Source organism: Enhydra lutris, unplaced genomic scaffold, assembly GCF_002288905.1.
Source record: "Enhydra lutris kenyoni isolate GAN:26980312 unplaced genomic scaffold, ASM228890v2 scaffoldscaffold5, whole genome shotgun sequence".
Classification (NCBI taxonomy): domain Eukaryota; kingdom Metazoa; phylum Chordata; class Mammalia; order Carnivora; family Mustelidae; genus Enhydra; species Enhydra lutris.
Window position 1 is genome coordinate 49,916,424 of NW_019154089.1, and position 19,320 is coordinate 49,935,743.

Here is a 19,320-nt window from a genome sequence, read left to right on the forward strand (position 1 = left end):
CGTGGGGCTCGATCTCATTACCCTGAGATCATGACCTGAGCAGAAACCAAGAGTTGGACACCTAGCCAAATGAGCCACTGAGGGGCCCCAGAGTAGGAAGCAAATCTTAAAAAAGGAAAAAAGAAAAAAGAAAAGAAAAATTCCTTTTCAATAGCCAATCATCTCAGCCCCATTTACTAAGAACTCTGTTCTTTCCTCATTAGCTGCAGTGCCACTTCTATTTTAAAAGTATATCCTAAATACCTGGAGGCTTATTTTTGGGCTCTCCATCTTGTTCTTTTGGTCTATTTAGTACCACACTATCTACTAGATCTTTAAAATAAGTCCTATATTTGGTAAGGCAAGTCAGTTCTCCTGCATTTTAAAAATGACAATTTTTAGTTCTCTGCTTTTCCACATACATTTTACAATCATCTCAACATATCTGATGACTGTATTTTTTTTCTTCTTTTATTTAAAAAAAGTTTTTTTTAAAGACTTTACTTATTTATTTGACGGAGAGAGACTGCAAGTAGGCAGAGAGGCAGGTAGAGAGAGATGGGGGAGAAGCAGGCCCCCGCAGAGCAGACAGCCCGATGCGGGACTCGATCCCAGGTCCCTGAGATCATGATCTGAGCTGAAGGCAGAGGCTTAACCCACTGAGCCACCCAGGCACCCTCTTCTTTTATTTTTAAGCAGGCTCCATACCCAGCATGAAGCTTGAACTCAAGACCCTGAGATCAAAAGTACATGTTCTACCAACTGAACCAGCCAGGTGCCCCTTGCCGATTATTTTTTATTTTGATGAGATCTCTGAACTTATTCCCATTTTGCATGATTTTCATTTTAGGTTTATAGTTATTTTGTTCGAATTTGTTCCTACTTTATTAGAAGTTATCATTCAAAGTTATTAAATTTTATCAAAATTTTTTCCTGTGCTTCCTGGAGTGATTACTTATTTCTTCTTCTTTGGTGTTAAATCATACACACACACTGATGTTAAACCAGCCCTATGCTTATATATGCATAAGCGCATGTATATACATATACATATGTATACATACATCTTTATCCATCTTATTTTTGATGTATTTCAAAGTAAACTGTAAACAGTATACTTTCTTCCCCTTTGAGATAAAATTTACACAAAATCAAATGTTCAAATCTTCAGTGTTCATTTCCTCAGTTTTGTTAAGTGCATTCACCATTAGAACTCAAACTCCTATCAAGATACAGAACAGTGATCTACATCTGTAGCTCATATCAGAATCATCTGGAGAGACTATAAAATATAGAATGGGGGCCCACCCTCAGAGTTACTGGGGTAAAGCCTTAGAATTCGTGTATGTAACAAGTTGCAGGTACTCTCAGTAACTTTAACTCTTAGAACCACTGGTAGAGAATATTACCATCATCCTTGAAAGTTCCCTCACGTTACTTCCCAGTCAATCCCTGACCCCCTGCAATCATTCTTCTGAGTCTTTCCAATACAGATTAATTTTGCTTCTCCTAGAACTTCATATAAATCAAAACATGTACTCTTCTGTGTAGGGCTTCCTTCACTCTGCATAATGTTTTCATTATTCACCTAAGTCGTATGTATCAACAGTTTGTTCCTTTATGATGTGGAATACTATGAAACTGTGTGGATATATCAGTCTTTTTACCCACTCACTGGCTGAAGGAGAAATAGTATTTGATTATAAACAAAACAAATTGCTCCTTCAACACTTTACTTAGAAATCTCCTTAGCTAAATATCCAATTTCATGCTTGAAGTTCTACCTTTCATAAAAACACCAGAACAAGAACACAACTCAGCCAAGTTCTTTGCCCCTTTGTAACAAAGACAGCTTTTTCTGCTGTCCAATAGCATGTTTCTCAGTTCCGTCTGAGACCCCACCAGAATGGCCTTTACTGTCAGTATTTCTATCAACATTCTGTATATGAATATAAGTATTCTCTAAGAAGACAAAAGCTTTCCCTACAGCTTCTTTTCTCTCTGAGCCCTCACAAGAACTGCCTTTCAAGGTCCCTCGAAATATCAGCTTTTTCTAGTATAGCACATCAAAACTCTTCTAGTCTCTACATATTACCCAGCTCCAAAGCCACTCCCACATTATTTGTTTTCAGCTGTATCCTACTTTTTGGTACCAATTTCTGTCTTAGCTTGGGCTGCTTTAATAAATACCATAGACTAGGTAGCTTAAATAGAGATTTATTTCTCATAGTTCTGGAAGCTGGGAAATCTGAGAACAAGGTGCCAGCATCTTCTGGTAAAGATTCTTTTCCTAGCTTGCAGATGATGGTCTTCTTGTTATACCCTTATGTGGCAGAAAACAGAGAGATCATCTCTCTGTGTTTCTTCTTAGAAGAGCATTAATCTGATTCACAAGGGCTCCACCCTCATGATCTAATCATCCCCCAAAGCCCCACCTCCTAGTATCACACTAGGGATTAGGCTTCAACATATGAATTTTGGTGACACACACATTCTGTCATTCTCTGAGGAATCCACTTGATTCCTTAAGTATGGAAGGAGTCCCATACTCTATGGAAAACATACTGTTAATTCTTTACCTAACCTTCCACAAAGGGACCTATGGTCTTTTATCAGGTTAACTGTACATTGGAGAAAAGGGAATTGATCAGGCCTTTTAGGGATTATTAGATGTTGGTTCCGAACTGGCACTAATTCCAGGAGACCCTAAAGGTTGCTGTGGCCCATAAGTCAGAGTAGGGGTGGGGTTTGGAGGTCAGGTGGTCAATGGAGGTATAACTCTGGTCTGTTTCACACTGAGTCCAGTGGGTCCCCAAATACACCCTGAGATTATTTCCTAGTAAAAAAATGCAAAATTGGAATAGATATACTCAGCAGCTGACAGAATCCTCACGTTGGTTCTCCGATCCATGCAGTGAGGGCTATTATGGTGGGAAGGCCAAGTGGGAGCCACGAGGAATGCTTCTACCCAGGAAAATAGTACACTGGAAGCAATACTACACTACTGGAGGGGCTGTCAAGAGTAGTGGTATCACCAGAGACTTGAAGGATGCAGAGATGGTAATTCATACCACCTTCTCATTCAACTTACTTATTTGGCCTGTGCAGTAGACAGATGGATCTTGGAGAATGACAGTGGATTAGCATAAGCTTAACCATGTGGTGACTTCAACTCCAGCTACTGTACCAGATAAGGTATTACTTGAGCGAATTAATACATTCCCTGGTTGCCTGGTACCTTCTGGCAGATGTCTTTTTCTCCATCCCTGTCAAAGGCCTACCAGAAGCAGTTTGCTGTCAGCAGGCAAGGCCAGCTGATTACCTCTTCCTTTAATAAGATTATCACACTGGTTCATTACATTGATGGTATGATGCTGACTGTACCTGGTGAGCAAAAAGTAGCAACCATTCTAGACTTACTGGTAAGACTTGTGTGTGTCAAAAGGTGGGGAAATACATCCAACAAAAATTCAGGGGTCTTCTACTTCAGTGAAATTACTAGTGTCTTAGTGGTGTGGGGTATGTCGAGATATCCCTTCTAAGGTAAAGGATAAACTGTTCCATCTGGCCTTTCCTATATATAACCAAAAAGAGAGGCACAATGCCTAGTGGGCTTTTGATTTTAGAGGCAACAAATTCTTTTTCTGAATTTATTACTCTCGCTCATTTGCTGAGTGACCCGAGATGCTGCCTGTGCTGGAGTAGGGCCTAGAAGAGAAGAAGGCTGTGCACAAGATCCAGGCTGCTGGGCAAGCTGCTCTGCACCATGGGTCAGATGATCCAAAGGTGTCTGAAGTGTCAGCAGCAGGTAGGGATTCTGTTTGGAGCCTTTGGAAGGATCCCATAGGGGGACTGCATGCAGTACAAACCCTTAGGATTTTGGAGCAAAGCCTTGTTGTTCTCTGCGGATAACTACTCTCCTTTTTAAAGAGAGCTCCTGGCCTGCTACTGGGGCTTAGTAGATACTGAATGCCTAGCTATGGGTCACCACACTACCATGCAATCTGAGCTACCTGTGATGAACTGGGTGTTACCTGACCCCCCCCAACTCCCAAGATATAAAGCTGGGTATACACAGCAGCAGTCATCATCAAATGTAAGTGGTATAGATGTGACTGGGTGAGAGCAGCCCAAATGCCTATGGTTCTCATTCCTGCTATATGGTCTCTCTCTTCCAGCCTATACCTATGGACTCATGGGGAGTTCCCTACGATCATCCCCTATGATCAACCAGCAGAGGAGAGGAAGACTTTGGCCTGGTTTACAGTTGGGTCTGCACAGTATACAGGACCATTGCAAAGTAGACATTTGCAGCACTATAGCTCCTGACTGGAACATCCCTGAAGGACAGTGGTGAAGGGAAATTCTTCCACTAGGCAGAACTTTTGAGCAGTGCGTTCACTTTGGCTGTTCACTTTGTTTGGAAGAAGGAACGACCAGAAATGTGACTATGTATTACACTGATTCATGGGCTGTGGCCAACAGTTTGACTAAATGGCTAGGGGCTTGGAAGGAAGAGGATTAGAAAGCTGGGGACAAGGAAGTTTAGAAAATAGGCATGTGGATAGACATCTCCGATTGGGCAAAAAACATGAGGATACTTGTATCTCACATGAATGTTCACCGAAGGATGACCTCAGCAGAGGAAGAATTAAATAATCAAGTGGATAGGAAGACTCATTCTGTAGGTATCTTCTCAGAGGATATCAGCCTCTTTCCCAACTACCCTTTTTGCTCAATGGGCTGATGAACAAACTGTCCATGGTGGCAGGGATGGAGGTTATACATGGGCTCAGTGACCCAGACTTCTATTCATGAAGGCCAGTGTGGCTATGGCCACTGCTGAATGACTAATCTCCCAGCAGCAGAGACCAACACTGAGTCCCTGACATAGAACCACTCCCTGGGTGAATAGTCAGCTATCTTGTGAGCAGGCTGATTACACAGGAACATTTTCTTAATATTCTTACTGGAATAGACCCTCTGGATACAGACTTGCCTTCCCTGCATGCAGTGCTTCTGCCAAAACTACCACCTGTAGATTTATAGAATGCCTTATTTACTGTCATGGTATTCTACAGAATTACTTTTGATCAATGAATCCAAGTGGCTTGATAGAACATGGAATGGACTTTTGAAGGGTTACATATAGCACCAGATAGGTAGCAATATCCTGTACAGCTAGGGCAAGATCTCCAGAAGGCTCTATATGCTCTGAATCAGTATCTAGTATTTGGTGCTGTTGAGCCCACAACCAGGATTCACAATCCAGAAATTTGCAAGGGGTAGAAATGGGAGTGGCATCACTCACTATTACCTCTAGAAACCTGCTAGCAAAATTTTTACTTCTGGCAACTTTATGCTTTGCTGACCTAGAGGTCTTAGTTCCAGAAGGAGCTCCCACCTGGATACACAACTATCCCACTGAACTGGAAGTTAAGGTGATGACCCAACTACTTTGGGCTCCTCATGCCTCTAAATCAATAGGCAAAGAAGGGAATTAGGGTACTGGTTGGAGTGACTGATCCTGATTACCAGAGAGAGACTGGAATTCTGCTCTACAATGGAGATAAGAAAGAGTATGTCTGGAACATAGGAGATCCCTTATGGCAACGCTTAGTATTACCATCTCCTGTGATTAAGGTCAATGTAAAACTGTATCAACCCAAGCCAGGCAGGACTACTAGTGGTAAAGACCCTTCAAGAATGAAGTTATGAGTCATTCCACCATGAACCAAGACCAGCTGAGGTCCTTGTTGAAGGCAAAGGGGAATGGACAGTAGGCAGAAGAAGGCAGCCACGACCACATTACAAGATATAGAAAAAAAAATGTTGCCATGAGCATTTTCTACTTATTTTGTTATGAATACATTAGTGTGTGTGTGTGTATGTGTGTGTGTATGTAGGGAGGGATGGTAAGAGGGAGAAGGAGGGAGAGAGGAAAGAGCAAATAATTTTTTCCCCTTATTCCCTTACCATAGAACACAAGATGTATTGACTTCATATCATAGTATATTTAAGTTATGGGATATCAAAGAGAAGAGTAACTATCACTCAAGGGCTTCATTTTTTTCTCCTGGGAAAGAGATTAGTGCATTTTTGGTTGTATGCAGGATAGCTGTATCATGTTAGGTGGAACTATGACCTTGTTATTGTTTTTGGAAATGAAGTATGTTTTGTTCTTTTTTAAAAATTTTATTTATTTATTTGATAGAGATCACAGGCAGGCAGAGAGGAGGCAGGCAGAGAGAGAGAGAGGGGGGAATCAGGCTCCCTGCTGAGCAGAAAGCCCGATGCGGGGCTCAATCCCAGGAGCCTGAGATCATGACCTGAGCCGAAGGCAGAGGCATAACCCACTGAGCCACCCAGGTGCCCCTGAAGTATGGTTTAAAGAGATATATATATGTGCCAAGTTGACAAAGTGGGTTTGTAATGGTTAATTTTATGTGTCAACTTGACTGGGCCACAGAATACCCAGTTATTCGGCTAAATATTACTTCTGGGTATTGGTGAGGATGTTTCTGGATGAGATTCACATTTGAAATGGTGGACTGAGTGAAGCAGATTAACCTCTCTAATTTGGGTGGGTATCACAGAAGCCACTGAGGGCTGAAAAGAACAAAAGGTGGAAGAAGGAAGAAACTGACTATTCTCTGTCTGAGCTGGGACATCAGGTTTCTCTTGTACTCCAACTGGGATTTATACCATTGTGTACCCTAGTTCAGACCTTCAGACAAAGACTAAACTATACCAGTAGCTTCTCTGGACTTATAGCTTACAGACAGCAGATTTGGGGATTTAAGAGGCACCACAACTCCATGAGCCAATTCCTTATAATAGATCCTTTTCTCTCTCCTCTCAGTATCCCATTGGTTCTGCTACTCTGGAGAACCCTAGTACATGTCCCTTCCATATCAATCCCTGGTCCCCTGCAACCACTCTTCTGAATTTTTCCAATACAGACTAGTTTCTGACTCTCTTAGAATTTTATATAAATGGAATCAGAATATGTACTCTACTGTGTAAGTCTTCTTAACTCTTTGTAATGTTTTTATTATTCATCTAAGTTGCTCTATGTTTCAGTAGTCTCCTCCTTTAAGATGTGGGGTACTATTAAATTACACGAGTACATTAATTTTCCTGTTCATTCATTGGTTGATAAAGTATTTGACTGTAAACTTCAAGGAGATCTTGTTTTAGAGTACTAGGCCAGGAACATATGAAATATATGTTATTCAAGTTTTTTCACTGTCTGCATTTTCTTTTTTTAAAAATAATTTTAAAGATTTTATTCATTTATTTGAGAGAGAGTGAGCAGGCACGCTCAAGAGAGCACATGCCGGGGAGGGGCAGAACAGAGGGAGTAGTAGACTCCCACCTGTGCATGGAGCGCAACCGACATGGGGTTTGATCCCAGGACCCTGGGATCATTTACTTGAGCCCAAGGCAGATGCTTAACCAACCGAGCCACTCAAGCACCCCACCTGTATTTTCTTATAAACTAAAAAAGGACCATAGTCTTGGTTGATAAGCAATGAAAATGAGTGGCACTAAAAAAAAAATCAATTCAATTTTTGTGTACTTATCATAGGGATTTGACAGTGGTTTAAACTAATTAGACTACTTTATAGAAATTAAAAAATACAAGGACTTTCATGATAGAAATTTTTCTTTCATGTGCTACTGAAAAATGGCAAAAAACTATGAATTCATTAAAAGTTATAAACCTATGAATTCATTAAAGGTTATGAAGGCAATGAATCTGCATACATTTAAAGTGTGTGTGTATATACTAATAAAATTATTTATTTTGACAGTTTGATGCATATCTGAATTTGAAGCTACAGTACTATAAGTTTCCCTAAAAGATGACTACATTCCATATGTTGAGAATCACTGATCCATAAGAAACTCACTCAACACAAAAATAATAAAAATGAGAAGTAATGGAAACTGGATGGAGTAGAATGTGTATATGAGCTCAAGTGGAAATAGCTGAAGTGTGTTAATCCTTTTTTCTTAAGATTTTATTTATTTGAGAGAGAGAGAGAGAGAGAGCACACACAACAGGGGGAGGAGAATGAGAAGCAGGCTCCTCACTGAGCAGGGAGCCTGATATGGGGCTCAATCCCAGGACACTGGAATCATGACCCAAGACGAAGGCAGACACTTAACCAACTGAGCAATCCAGGCACCCAAAGTGTTGGGAATTTTTTTTTTTAATTTTTTTTAATAAAAAAAATATATATATTTTTTTTAAAAACTCTACCCCCAGTGTGGGCTCAAACTCACAATTCCAAGATCCAGAGCTGTATGCTCTACCGACTAAGCCAGCCTGGTGCAGCACCCATGTGTACTAATTATTTTTGATTCAAGAATTTCCAATGATTCTGGCAGTCTATTCTCTATATCCTTCCTAAGCTCTCTTAAAAGTTATGCATACATGTTGCTGTAACTGCTAAGAGTGGTTATGTCTCTTTAAATGCATCTATAATAAATTTTTAAAAAAGATTTTATTTATTTATTTGACAGACAGAGATCACAAGTAGGCAGAGAGGCAGGTGGTAGGGGGTGGGGAAAGCAGGTCCCCACTGAGCAGAGAGCCTGATGTGGGGCTAGATCCAAGGACCCTGAGATAATGACCTGAGCGGAAGGCAGAGGCTTTAACCCACTGAGCCACCCAGGCGCCCCTATAATAAATATTTTTAAGCTTTATTTCTTTCAATAAATTAAATTCTGTTAATCTAATGATGTATCATGAAGTCACAGTGTCACTGATAAGCTATTGTCAGAAACTAAAGTAAAATACACAATGGGGAAAAAGGACTGAATGAACAAGTAGCCAAAGAGGACTAGAAAGTAAAGACATAAGAAAATAGAATTTACTGCTAAGAGATTACAAAACTAGTCATCTCCTTTCTGCTTCTAACTTGCCAATAATACATATGGATATTATCTTAGATCCTTTTTTGTAATACTAAATGACAGTTCTGATAGCTACAATTAATTCTTACTTATTGTAATTATCAGATGAAACATGTGGTTGTAGAGCCTTTTTGAAATTATTATGTCCCATCTGGGATGACTGACATAAATATAAGACGGTCACAATGCATTGTAACATAGAGCTAATTATTTGACTTAGGAGGGAAATGATACCAAATATATTATGTAAACTTATGAAATAAAAGATAATATATAGAAGATGATTTAGGAAGAGAACCTAAGATATTATAGACTGAAGAACATATGAAAATACCATGAAGAAGTTTAAAAAAGGCATCTTAAAAAATTTTTTAAAAATTTTTTTATTTATTTGACAGACAGAAATCACAAGTAGGCAGAGAGGCAGGAAGAGAGAGAGAAGGAAGCAGTCTCCCCGCTGAGCAGAGAGTCTGATGCGGGGCTCGATCCCAGGATCCTGGGATCATGACCCGAGCCGAAGACAGAGGCTTTAACCCACTGAGCCACCCAGGTGCCCCTTAAAAATTTTTTTTTAAAAGCAACGTATTACTGCTCACCATCAGATGGCTGAAGTTAAAAAGAATGACAAAACCAAGTATTGGTGAGAATGTAGAACAACTGGAACATTGCTGGTAGAAATTCAAAATGGTTCAGCCATTTTGGAAAGAGTCTGGCCGTTTCTCATTCACCACATGACCCAGCAATCACATTTATATGAATTTACCCAAGAAAAATAAAAACGCTCATCCACACAAACACTTGCACACAAATATTCATGGCAGCATTATTCAGAAAAGTCTAAGCTGGAAACACAAATCCATAAATTTGTGAGTTCATTAAGAAATTACCGTAAGTATGTACTACTGATAACTGTCAGCAATAAAAATGAATAAAATATTAATATACTAGCAATATTCTGCTAATTAAAAGAAGTCAAACACAAAAAAACTACATGCTGTATGATCCACTGATATGAAATCCTACAAAAGGTCTAACTTTAGTGACAAAAAGTAGACTGGTTGTTTCTCGGGACCAAGGAAAGAGTACCAACTATAAAGAGGTGCAAAGAAGTTTGAAGGATGATATTCTAGATCTTGATTGTGCTTCAAGAAAACAATTCTGGTTGACTGTTAAAAATATTGCTAAACAGGGGCGCCTGGGTGGCTCAGTGGATTAAAGCCTCTGCCTTCGGCTCAGGTCATGATCCCATGGTCCTGGGATCGAGCCCCGCATCGGGCTCTCTGCTCGGCAGGGAGCTTGCTTCCTCCTCTCTCTCTCTCTGCCTGCCTCTCTGCCTACTTGTGATCTCTGTCAAATAAAATAAAATCTTAAAAAAAAAAAATATTGCTGAACATACAATAGTAGACAGAAATACACGGACTTAACTAGACAGGAGCTTGTTGATATAATCAAACAGAAAAAATTTATTTCAAGAAGGGCTTTTAATGAGTGCCTGGATGGCTCAATCAGTTGAGCGTGTGACTCTTGATTTTGGTGCAGGTCACGATCTCAGGGTTGTGAGATGGAGCCCACAATGGAGCCTGCTTAAGATTCTCTTTCTCCCACTCCATTTGGCCCTCCACCCCCTTCAAAAAAAAAAAAAAGATGGACTTTTAGTAATATATCTTTAGTGAGCTATAGATAAAAAGAAATGCGGGGCACCTGGGTGGCTCACTGGGTTAAACCTCTGCCTTCAGGTCAGGTCATGATCTCAAAGTCCTGGGATCGGGCCCCACATCCGGCTCTCTGCCCAGCAGGGAGCCTGCTTCCCCCTCGCTCTCTGCCTGCCTCTCTGCCTGCTTGTGATCTCTCTCTCTCTGTCAAATAAATAAATAAAATCTTAAAAAAAAAAAAAAAAGAAATGCAAAGCAATCTTATAAACTGTATTCAGTGCTTTTGTTAATATAGGAGGACAAAGCAAGTAAATTATGTTCCTTTCCTTGGGAACCAAGACTTTTAGCCTAAAGGAAAGAATAAAACCAAAGAAAAATACAAAATTTGAATAAAACAATCAATATTAATTCTTGATTTATTTTTGCCTTTCTAAAAAATACATATTTTTTAGCTCTATCCTCTGGAAAAGGCCCAAAGCTATAATAATATTAGCAAAGAACATCTGCAGCATCTAAATTCTTCTCTGCAAAGGGAATTAGGGCTCTTTGGAAAAATGGCTGATTTTAGGTTTGGGACAGAAAATGTACAAGTTGAGTCTAGGGCATCTTGTAGAGGCCAAAAAGTGATCAGGTTACACAAGAGTAATAAGGTTATAACAAAAGTATAAAAGACCAACCTGAAGGGACTACCACTGGCCAAAGATGGGACAATCTGAACTTCAAAAAAAATTATGATTAGAACATTTAAAATACAAAGACAGGGCAGTTGGGTGGCTCAGTTGGTTAAGTGTCTGACTTGATTTCGGTTCAGGTCATGATCTCATGGCTATGTGATTGAGCCCTGTAACAGGCTGATGCTGGGCATTGACCCTGGTAAGGGTTCTCTATCTCCCTCTCCTTCTGCCCCTTCCCCTGCTGAAAATATAAATAAAATAAAATATAAAGACATACAAATCTATTCATTCATGCTGACATTAAAAAAAATGAACAAACTCGTTATAATAGGTGCACCAGGCTGACAACATCTAAACTGAAAGTGGGACAAGCAAACATTATGTGCCTCCTGATGTGATCACTAATATTCAGCATCATCCTGGTCTCCTACTCCCAAAATTGAACTTCAATATTATTAAGGCTCTAGATCTAAGAGTTTACAGAAAAAAATATGGTGAATAGAGGAATAACTTAAATGACACCAGAAGGAAAAGATCTATGAAATCTAGAATGTGGGACATTCTATAGGAAAACATATAAGTGACATGAAAAAATAGAGGGGTAAGGGGTTGACTATCATAGATTAAGAGAAGAGACTTAAAAGCCTTATCAACCAAAGCAACTGCAAACCAAATATACAAATACATTTTTGAGACAATCAGGGAAACATGAACATTGAATAAGTATTAGATATTAGGGAAAACTTAATATTTATTTTGATATAGATGATAATGATATTCTGGTTATTTTTTAAAAGTAATTTCTGTTAAAGAAATTCTTTAGACACTAAAATGTTTATGGTGAAATGATATAAAGTATGGGGTTTGCTTTAAAAGTACTACAGCCAAGAAAAAATAATTAAAAAAAATATAAGCAAAGGATTAGAGTAAAACAAGATTGGGAAAATGCTGATAACTTTGAAGCTGGGTGATGAGTAGTTCTAACTATTTAAAATTTCTGAAATAAAAAAATTCATAGGGAGATTAAACATTTTTATGAATGAAATTTTTAAGAACAACTGTAGTTTAATTCTGCACTATTATAGGAAATTCTACACATTTTATAACATCAAAAATGTAAATATATATTTAATGCAATCTGTAAATCTGTAGATTTCATGTCTAACACATAAATTAAAGGGATAAGAAAAAAAATAATTATCTGGAAGGCAGAGAAGACAGAATTTCAATTACTGATTTAGAAAACTTACAACAGGCATTGAATAATTTATTAAATAGGGATATTAACCAGCACATTCAGCCTAATATACTGAAATAAATGTTCTCCCTCAAAAGAAAAATTCTTAAAAAATAACTGAAAAGATTCTTTTAAATCATTAAGCTTATAAAGAACTAACCTTCTATTAAATTTCATGTTATTTGTTATCAGGAGTCAAAATAACACTCACGTTTTGAAGGAGTTGCTCAAACCAGTCATATCCAGTATCTCTGCATGCTGCAACCTAAGCGGGAAAATATGGTGAAACTATCAAAATTAGAAATTTACTTAAAAATCTGAAAAACAAAAACAAAAACCAAATCTTTGCTATGTTTTAGCTTGAAGTATATTAATGTCTCAATGTTCTCATTTAAAAATTAGTTTTAAAGTAAACTATTCTTTTAGTAGACCAGTAATTTACCAATGCTAAACAATTTTATTTTAAAAACACTTTAGAAGATATTCCAGAAATTAGTTTAATGTATTGAAATTAAGGTATTAGAGGAAAGGTGGATGGGAAGATGCGTGAAATAGGTGAGGGGGATTAAGGAGAGCATTTGTTGTGATGAACACTGGATGATGTATGGAAGTGCTCAATCAGTATATTGTACACCTGAAATTCATATTACACTGTATGTTAACTAACTAAAGTTAAAAAAAAACTTTAAAAAATATAGGATATTACATTTTGAATAATAACTTCAATTAGTCAGAAAAATCTGTAAGATTTAAAATACAAATAGAAATGTTTGCTTATTATTTTCCTTCTAGATAGAAGATACAAAGACATGACTGAAACAAAGATGAACTTGTAAATGATAATACAAAATGTATGCTCAAAACAAAAAGTACTTTGGGTCGAAAAGGTTTGGAGCTTGTGCGTATAATTAAACACAATGAGACTTATCTTAACTCATGTTTTCTGAAAAAGTACTATCCCATTTTAGGTTGCTATCCCTGGGCTACTGTTACCTCTTCATCCACTTTTCCTTCTTCCCCCTCTCTGTTTTCAATCAGTGGAGGAATAGAGCGAATTTCAGTATCAGTGCTTAAGTGAATGAATGCCAAGAAGTGATTATATAGAAATACCAATCTCATCTTCTTTGCATCCCCTGAGTATCTCCAGAAATGTAAAGGGAAGTTCAGCTGACCCTGAACAATGCAGGGTTTAGGGATGCTGACCCCTTGCACACAGGAAAATCTACGTATAACTTTAATTTCCCCCAAACTTAACTTTTAAAAGCCTACTGCTGACCAGAAGCCTTATCAATAACATAAACAGGTGATTAACACATATGTTGTATGATATATGTATCATATACCATACTCTTACAGTAATGGAGTAAGCTAGAGGAGAGAAAATGGTAGTAAAAAAAATCCTAACGAACAGAAAATACAACTTATAGTACTATATTGTATTTACTGAAATAAATCCGTGTATAAGTGGACCTGTGCAGCTAAAGGGTCAACCATAGTATTAAATGTCAAGATTAACCAAATATTTCATCATTGTCTCTCTCTTTGTAAGAGGGGGTAGGCCTAAACTAGGTTTGCAACCACAGAGACCACACCTTTGTTCCAGTTCTTACCACATCAGTGATGTTTAAAATTTTCCTTGTCATTGCTTCTTTGTCATTGTGTGGAGTTGGAGTAAACCAGAGTTTTTGGAATGTTTCATTTACTAATTTCTAGAAGAAAGAAAATTTCAAACTACACAACTAAAACAAACGGCAAAATTATCAATCCCAAATTCTTATTAAAACCCAAAACAAAGTTGGGGCACCTGGCTGGCTCAGTCAGTACAGCATACAATTCCTGATCTCTGGGTCATGAGTTCAAGCCCCGTAGTGTGAAAAGAATTTATTAAAACAAAACAAACAAACAAAAAAACCCATCCCAAAGATATAAATAACTAATCAAAACATAAACTACCAGGAATTTTTGGCATGAATTTCTCAGTTTAGAAACATTCATCAATTAATTTCTTAAATTTATAATCTTTTACAATTGGTAAAAATTTTAAATAGGTGATATTATGCCTACCCTACGAAATCTGCGTAGTATACACTCAAATGTTTTTGATCAAACTAAAAAATATTTTTACTACTTTTGGGGAAAAGTTGTTAAAAACAAACACAAGAACAAATACAGGGGACAATAATGTACAAATAAATTAATGAATAAGAATGAACTTTCAAAGAAGTATTTAACTTAGAAAACGAAATACATACTATTTGAAAATTAATTTGATAATAAACTTCCTGCATATAATGTAATCACTATGATGACATTAAATATTATAATTCAATTGATTGAGAAAGATCAGATTTTATTTACATAAGATCTAGAAATAAAAACGTAAGAAAATATGTCTTTTGAATTTAAAATCTAAAAATGTTGATTCGCTTATAAAGGTTTTATAAGTCATATTTTACATATATATCAACAAAATTTAGATGCAATGAACACTTAAATTACTTAAAACACAAATGAAAAAATTTTAAAGTAGTCACCATTTCATCTTACCTTAATGCCCTCTTCATCATTGACTCTGCGAATCATTTTTACACACATTTCCGTAATTTTTGGAAATGTTGGCTGTTCAATACAGATGTCTCTTAGAATCTTTATTACCCTTTTCCTGACACTGATACCAGTATCCTAAGAACAGAAAAGTATTTTTAAATATCAGAAAAATCAAGATGCTTGATGTATGAAATGTGATAAAATAAAATTAAAAAATAAACACTATCAGGCAGTCTATTGACTACTAACATGATAAAGATGGTCTATATATTTCCTCCCTCTATGCTTTCTTACTAATGTTACTATAAATATGGGTTATTATATTGTTTTACTTTTAAAATATGAAATCCAAGACATAAAAAAATATTAAACAGCACTGAACACAAGACTAGAACACAAGCTCACCAAAATTAAGTGGAATAATAAACATGAAGCTTTTAGAATAGTGGCACTTAAACAGCATATGAAGTATTTTTTTTTTAATATGAAGTATTTTTAACAGAAGTGTTAAATCTAAATCCAATTGAACCACTGTCCCTATCATCTTATAGTTAGTAAGAAATACAAGAAACAAAAGAGCAAATTAAATAAAACCATGAGGAAATAACAAGACTGACCCTGGTCTTTTTAAATGAGTCACTGTCATGGGGGCAGTGTATAAAAAAGAGAATACTCTAAATTTTAAAACATGATCACCAAATGCAAAGTATGCTCTTTGGCTGGATTCTGTTAAAAAAAAAAAAAAGCTAGAAAATAAGTTTTTTCCACCAGTTTTTAGGACTATTGGAGAATCTGAATATAAACTGGTTATTAGATGATATTTACAGACTGTTAATTTGGTTGGATGAGACAGCAGTTTTTGTTTATAAGAGCAGTACCCACATTTTTTTTGGACAGGTAGGCTGAAGTATCCACAGAAGAAGTAGACAAATGTTTTATTTAATTTAAACTAATTTAGAAAAAAATACAGATGAAATATGGTGCTACATACTTGAGTGTTCACTGCACTATTACTCTTAAGTTCACAAATTTCCATAATTAAAGAGTTTTAAAAAGAAATAAAAAGCACTGGACACTTAATGTACAAAATTATTTCCATTATGCAGTCTGACCATGAAAATATTTTAGGATATACTACTTTAGTAGGTGTTGTCAGTTCATTAGCTTTGAGAATCTTACTGATTGTGCCTTTCATTCTTGAAAAGACTAACTAAAAGGAAAAAATTTCTTCCACTTCTTAAATTCTTTGTTTCAATCAAGATTTTATGCTAGCGGAAGCTGAAATTATCTTGAACTCCCAGTCACATAATATTCTGATAGCAAACTAAAGGTAGATAAACTCTTATCACTGTGGGGAATACCCAATCCTGTGCCTGATAGACTTCTGTTGAGTTAACAGAAGTCAGTATGCCTGCAGTGGGTGATGTGGAAATTCCACAGATATTCTGTAATGCCAATGTTTCCTGTTTCTTTCTATTTTCCAAGAAAAAGGCTTCAGAGCCAGAGAATTCCATGACATACAAGAAAAGACGATCTTAGGATAGCATTTCTTAAGTTTGTTCTTAAGACTCAAATGGCTTTCTCACTTCATTTTATCTAAAACTTGTCATAATTCAGCTTTAAGGAAACAGGCAGATATATACAAAGGATCCAAAAATATGGTCAGATACCAAAATTCTGCACTTATCTCTCAATGAAATAGTTCCTCCTGTTCATGTACATACATACAAATTTATTCTAGATTCCTGTCCAAAATATTTATGCCATTGTTGTTCCTATCATTTACTTAATGTAAACTTGCACCATTAAAAGGCAGTAGTAACTGAAAAAAGGAGTCCAATTTTCGACAATGATTTGTTTTACTGTATCAAGCAGTAAACATGTTCTTCTTCAGTTCTTTGTTTGGGTCTGGGGATCAGTGGGCCTGAAATCTGTGTCTCCTGCCCTTATTGGCACTCTGTCCAATCATTAGGACTTTTAGCTCTCAGCTCAAGGTAAGGTAGGAATGGAGGACCTTTTTTCTGCTTTCTAAATCTGGGAGACTGGAGATTAGAATTTGCTGCTGTCCAGCCACCCCTTTCCGGATTCAGTTCTTGGCACCAGGAGTACCTATTAGCTTCCCCTGCCTTCAAACCCACTGACTCATCAGCACTATAGGGTCACAAACCATAGCTTTTAATATTTAATCTGGTTTAAACTGTCTTTAGGGTGGCTATGTAAAATAGACATTGACGGGTTTTCTTGGGGGGGCGGGGTGGGGGTTGGAAGAAACATGTCCCTCTTTAGAAAGCTGCTATAGTACAGAGACTAGGCAATATAAATATATGATTGATATCTACTTTTCTAACTTTTCTAGTTTAACAATTAAAAAATGTGATACTAGAAATCATAGGTACTATGAATCATAATAAAAATGACAAAACAAACATACCAATATTCTTTCAATCAGCATATCATAATACTGCTCAGCAAGCTGAGGTCGACAAAGAACAAATCGACCTAATAATTCTACTGCTGCTTCTCGAACACTAGTGGAATTATCCATTAAACGTCCATGAACTCCTCGCTGCATATCAAGCTAAAGGAAAATGAAGAAAATATAATTTATAAGTAGAGCTAATACTTTAACTTGAATGCAGTATGCAAATAAGAAGAATCATTTGTACTCTTCTTTACCCTTGCTAGAATACTGGGGTCTACAGCAACAACCTCAGATAAACACTTCATTGCTTTTGTTCGAACGGCAATTGCATTTTCACCAAGAACTCGAAGGATCTGCCAAGCAAACATTGATATTTTCAAAATTTTAGAACATGTAACATTTAACAAAAAATAGCATGAAAACATGCAAAAGAAATGAAAATAAATATTGTATTTACATCCCTTTAACTTTTATATGAGGAAAAGATGTTATCTTACTGATCCAAAGTTCTAACTTGAAGGTTAGTACAGTAAGTGAGGCATTCTATACTTTAGGGTCCTTCTTTTATCCTGGCATTCTCAATTAAATCTGTTTTTTATTGCAATGCTTCATTTGCAAGGACACATAGCCCTACTAAAACCTTGCTATGAGTTACTAATTCAGGATATTTAGTATCATTTAAATAATAATTTGGTAATTGAATGTTTTTATAACATCATTCTACCTATACTATATGTATATTCATATAGATATATACCCATTTCTCTGTAAAACAACAATCAATATGTAAAAAGCATGCAAAAAAAAAAGACCTTTAACATATACGGAACACAGAAACAAATGCTACTTTCATAATCTTTTAAAATATCTGTTCCCAATGGTGAACAGACATAAACTACCCCATAAATATCCATAATCAGAAAAATCAGTATCATTGCATAAGGAATTCTGGTCCAGTTTACCTGTGTCAAATAAATATCAAAGCTCTGGGCAAACGGCCTCATAGAGGCCAAGTATCGAACAATCAAACAAGCATCATCATAGTCCACAGTATCAGAGTTCATCCTACAACAAAAAGTCATTAAATTTTCATTTAATTTTTTTGCAAAGTAGATAAATAGGTATCAGAGACATAACTGACTAAAAATGTAAAATGCTTTTTCTCTGGATCTTACTTTAATGTGCTGAACTGAGAAGGTGTGGTTTTGATAATGCTTCTTAGAAACTTTTTCCGGTTTTCAGCTCGATGCATGATTTGACCAGTTGTCTCAACTTCCTTCGCATGATGTGTTCCTTCAGACGATTCTTCATCTTTTTGTGATTTCATTGCTTTTTCTGTTTCCAGAGTTGTGTCACGGAACCACTGGGCTATATAGAATTTGCGAGAAAACTGAAGAGAAAATAGATTAAGACTTGAGGTTGATGAAATTAACAAAATTTCAAAATGAAATTAGTAACAAAATTTCCAATCTATTGATAAAGTGCTTACTATCAGGAATAAATATTAAGGTGTACTTCAAAGCAACCCCCAGCAGATAAAAAGAGATTTTAAGAAAGCTGGAAGGTTTGACTATTGAATGATATAAAGCTTACTATTTTACTTTGTCTTAGCACTTATGTTAATGATGTCAAAAGATAATATGATAAACATTGTTGTATTAAATCTAGACTACTACTATCAATTACCTAACAAAGGACAGTATCACTCATAGGCCAGTAAAATTAGATGATAGGTCAACAGGGAAAGTTTAGAACAACAGGATATAAGGCTAAAGGTAAAAACTCTAGTTACTTTCAAAATACCACCTTACTTCTTCAAGAAATATACAGCCAGTTATTACCAAAATATTTTAACACTGAGGCACACCTATAATCTGTTTCTTT

At 36.5% G+C, this 19,320-nt stretch overlaps 1 protein-coding gene across 3 annotated transcripts in view; it reads right to left on the reverse strand.

Annotated features, from left to right (window-relative positions):
- The window catches only part of LOC111140842 (NIPBL, cohesin loading factor), a 111,975-nt gene that overhangs the window by 25,463 nt on the left and 67,192 nt on the right, over positions 1-19,320 (reverse strand). For all 3 annotated transcript variants that reach the window (XM_022493056.1, XM_022493054.1, XM_022493055.1), the window contains 7 exons: positions 18,612-18,826; positions 18,399-18,501; positions 17,691-17,789; positions 17,446-17,592; positions 15,015-15,149; positions 14,078-14,176; positions 12,679-12,732 (listed from right to left, as the gene is read on the reverse strand). In XM_022493056.1, the coding sequence (XP_022348764.1) occupies positions 12,679-12,732; positions 14,078-14,176; positions 15,015-15,149; positions 17,446-17,592; positions 17,691-17,789; positions 18,399-18,501; positions 18,612-18,826 (852 nt within the window). The remainder of the gene's footprint in view (positions 1-12,678; positions 12,733-14,077; positions 14,177-15,014; positions 15,150-17,445; positions 17,593-17,690; positions 17,790-18,398; positions 18,502-18,611; positions 18,827-19,320) is intronic.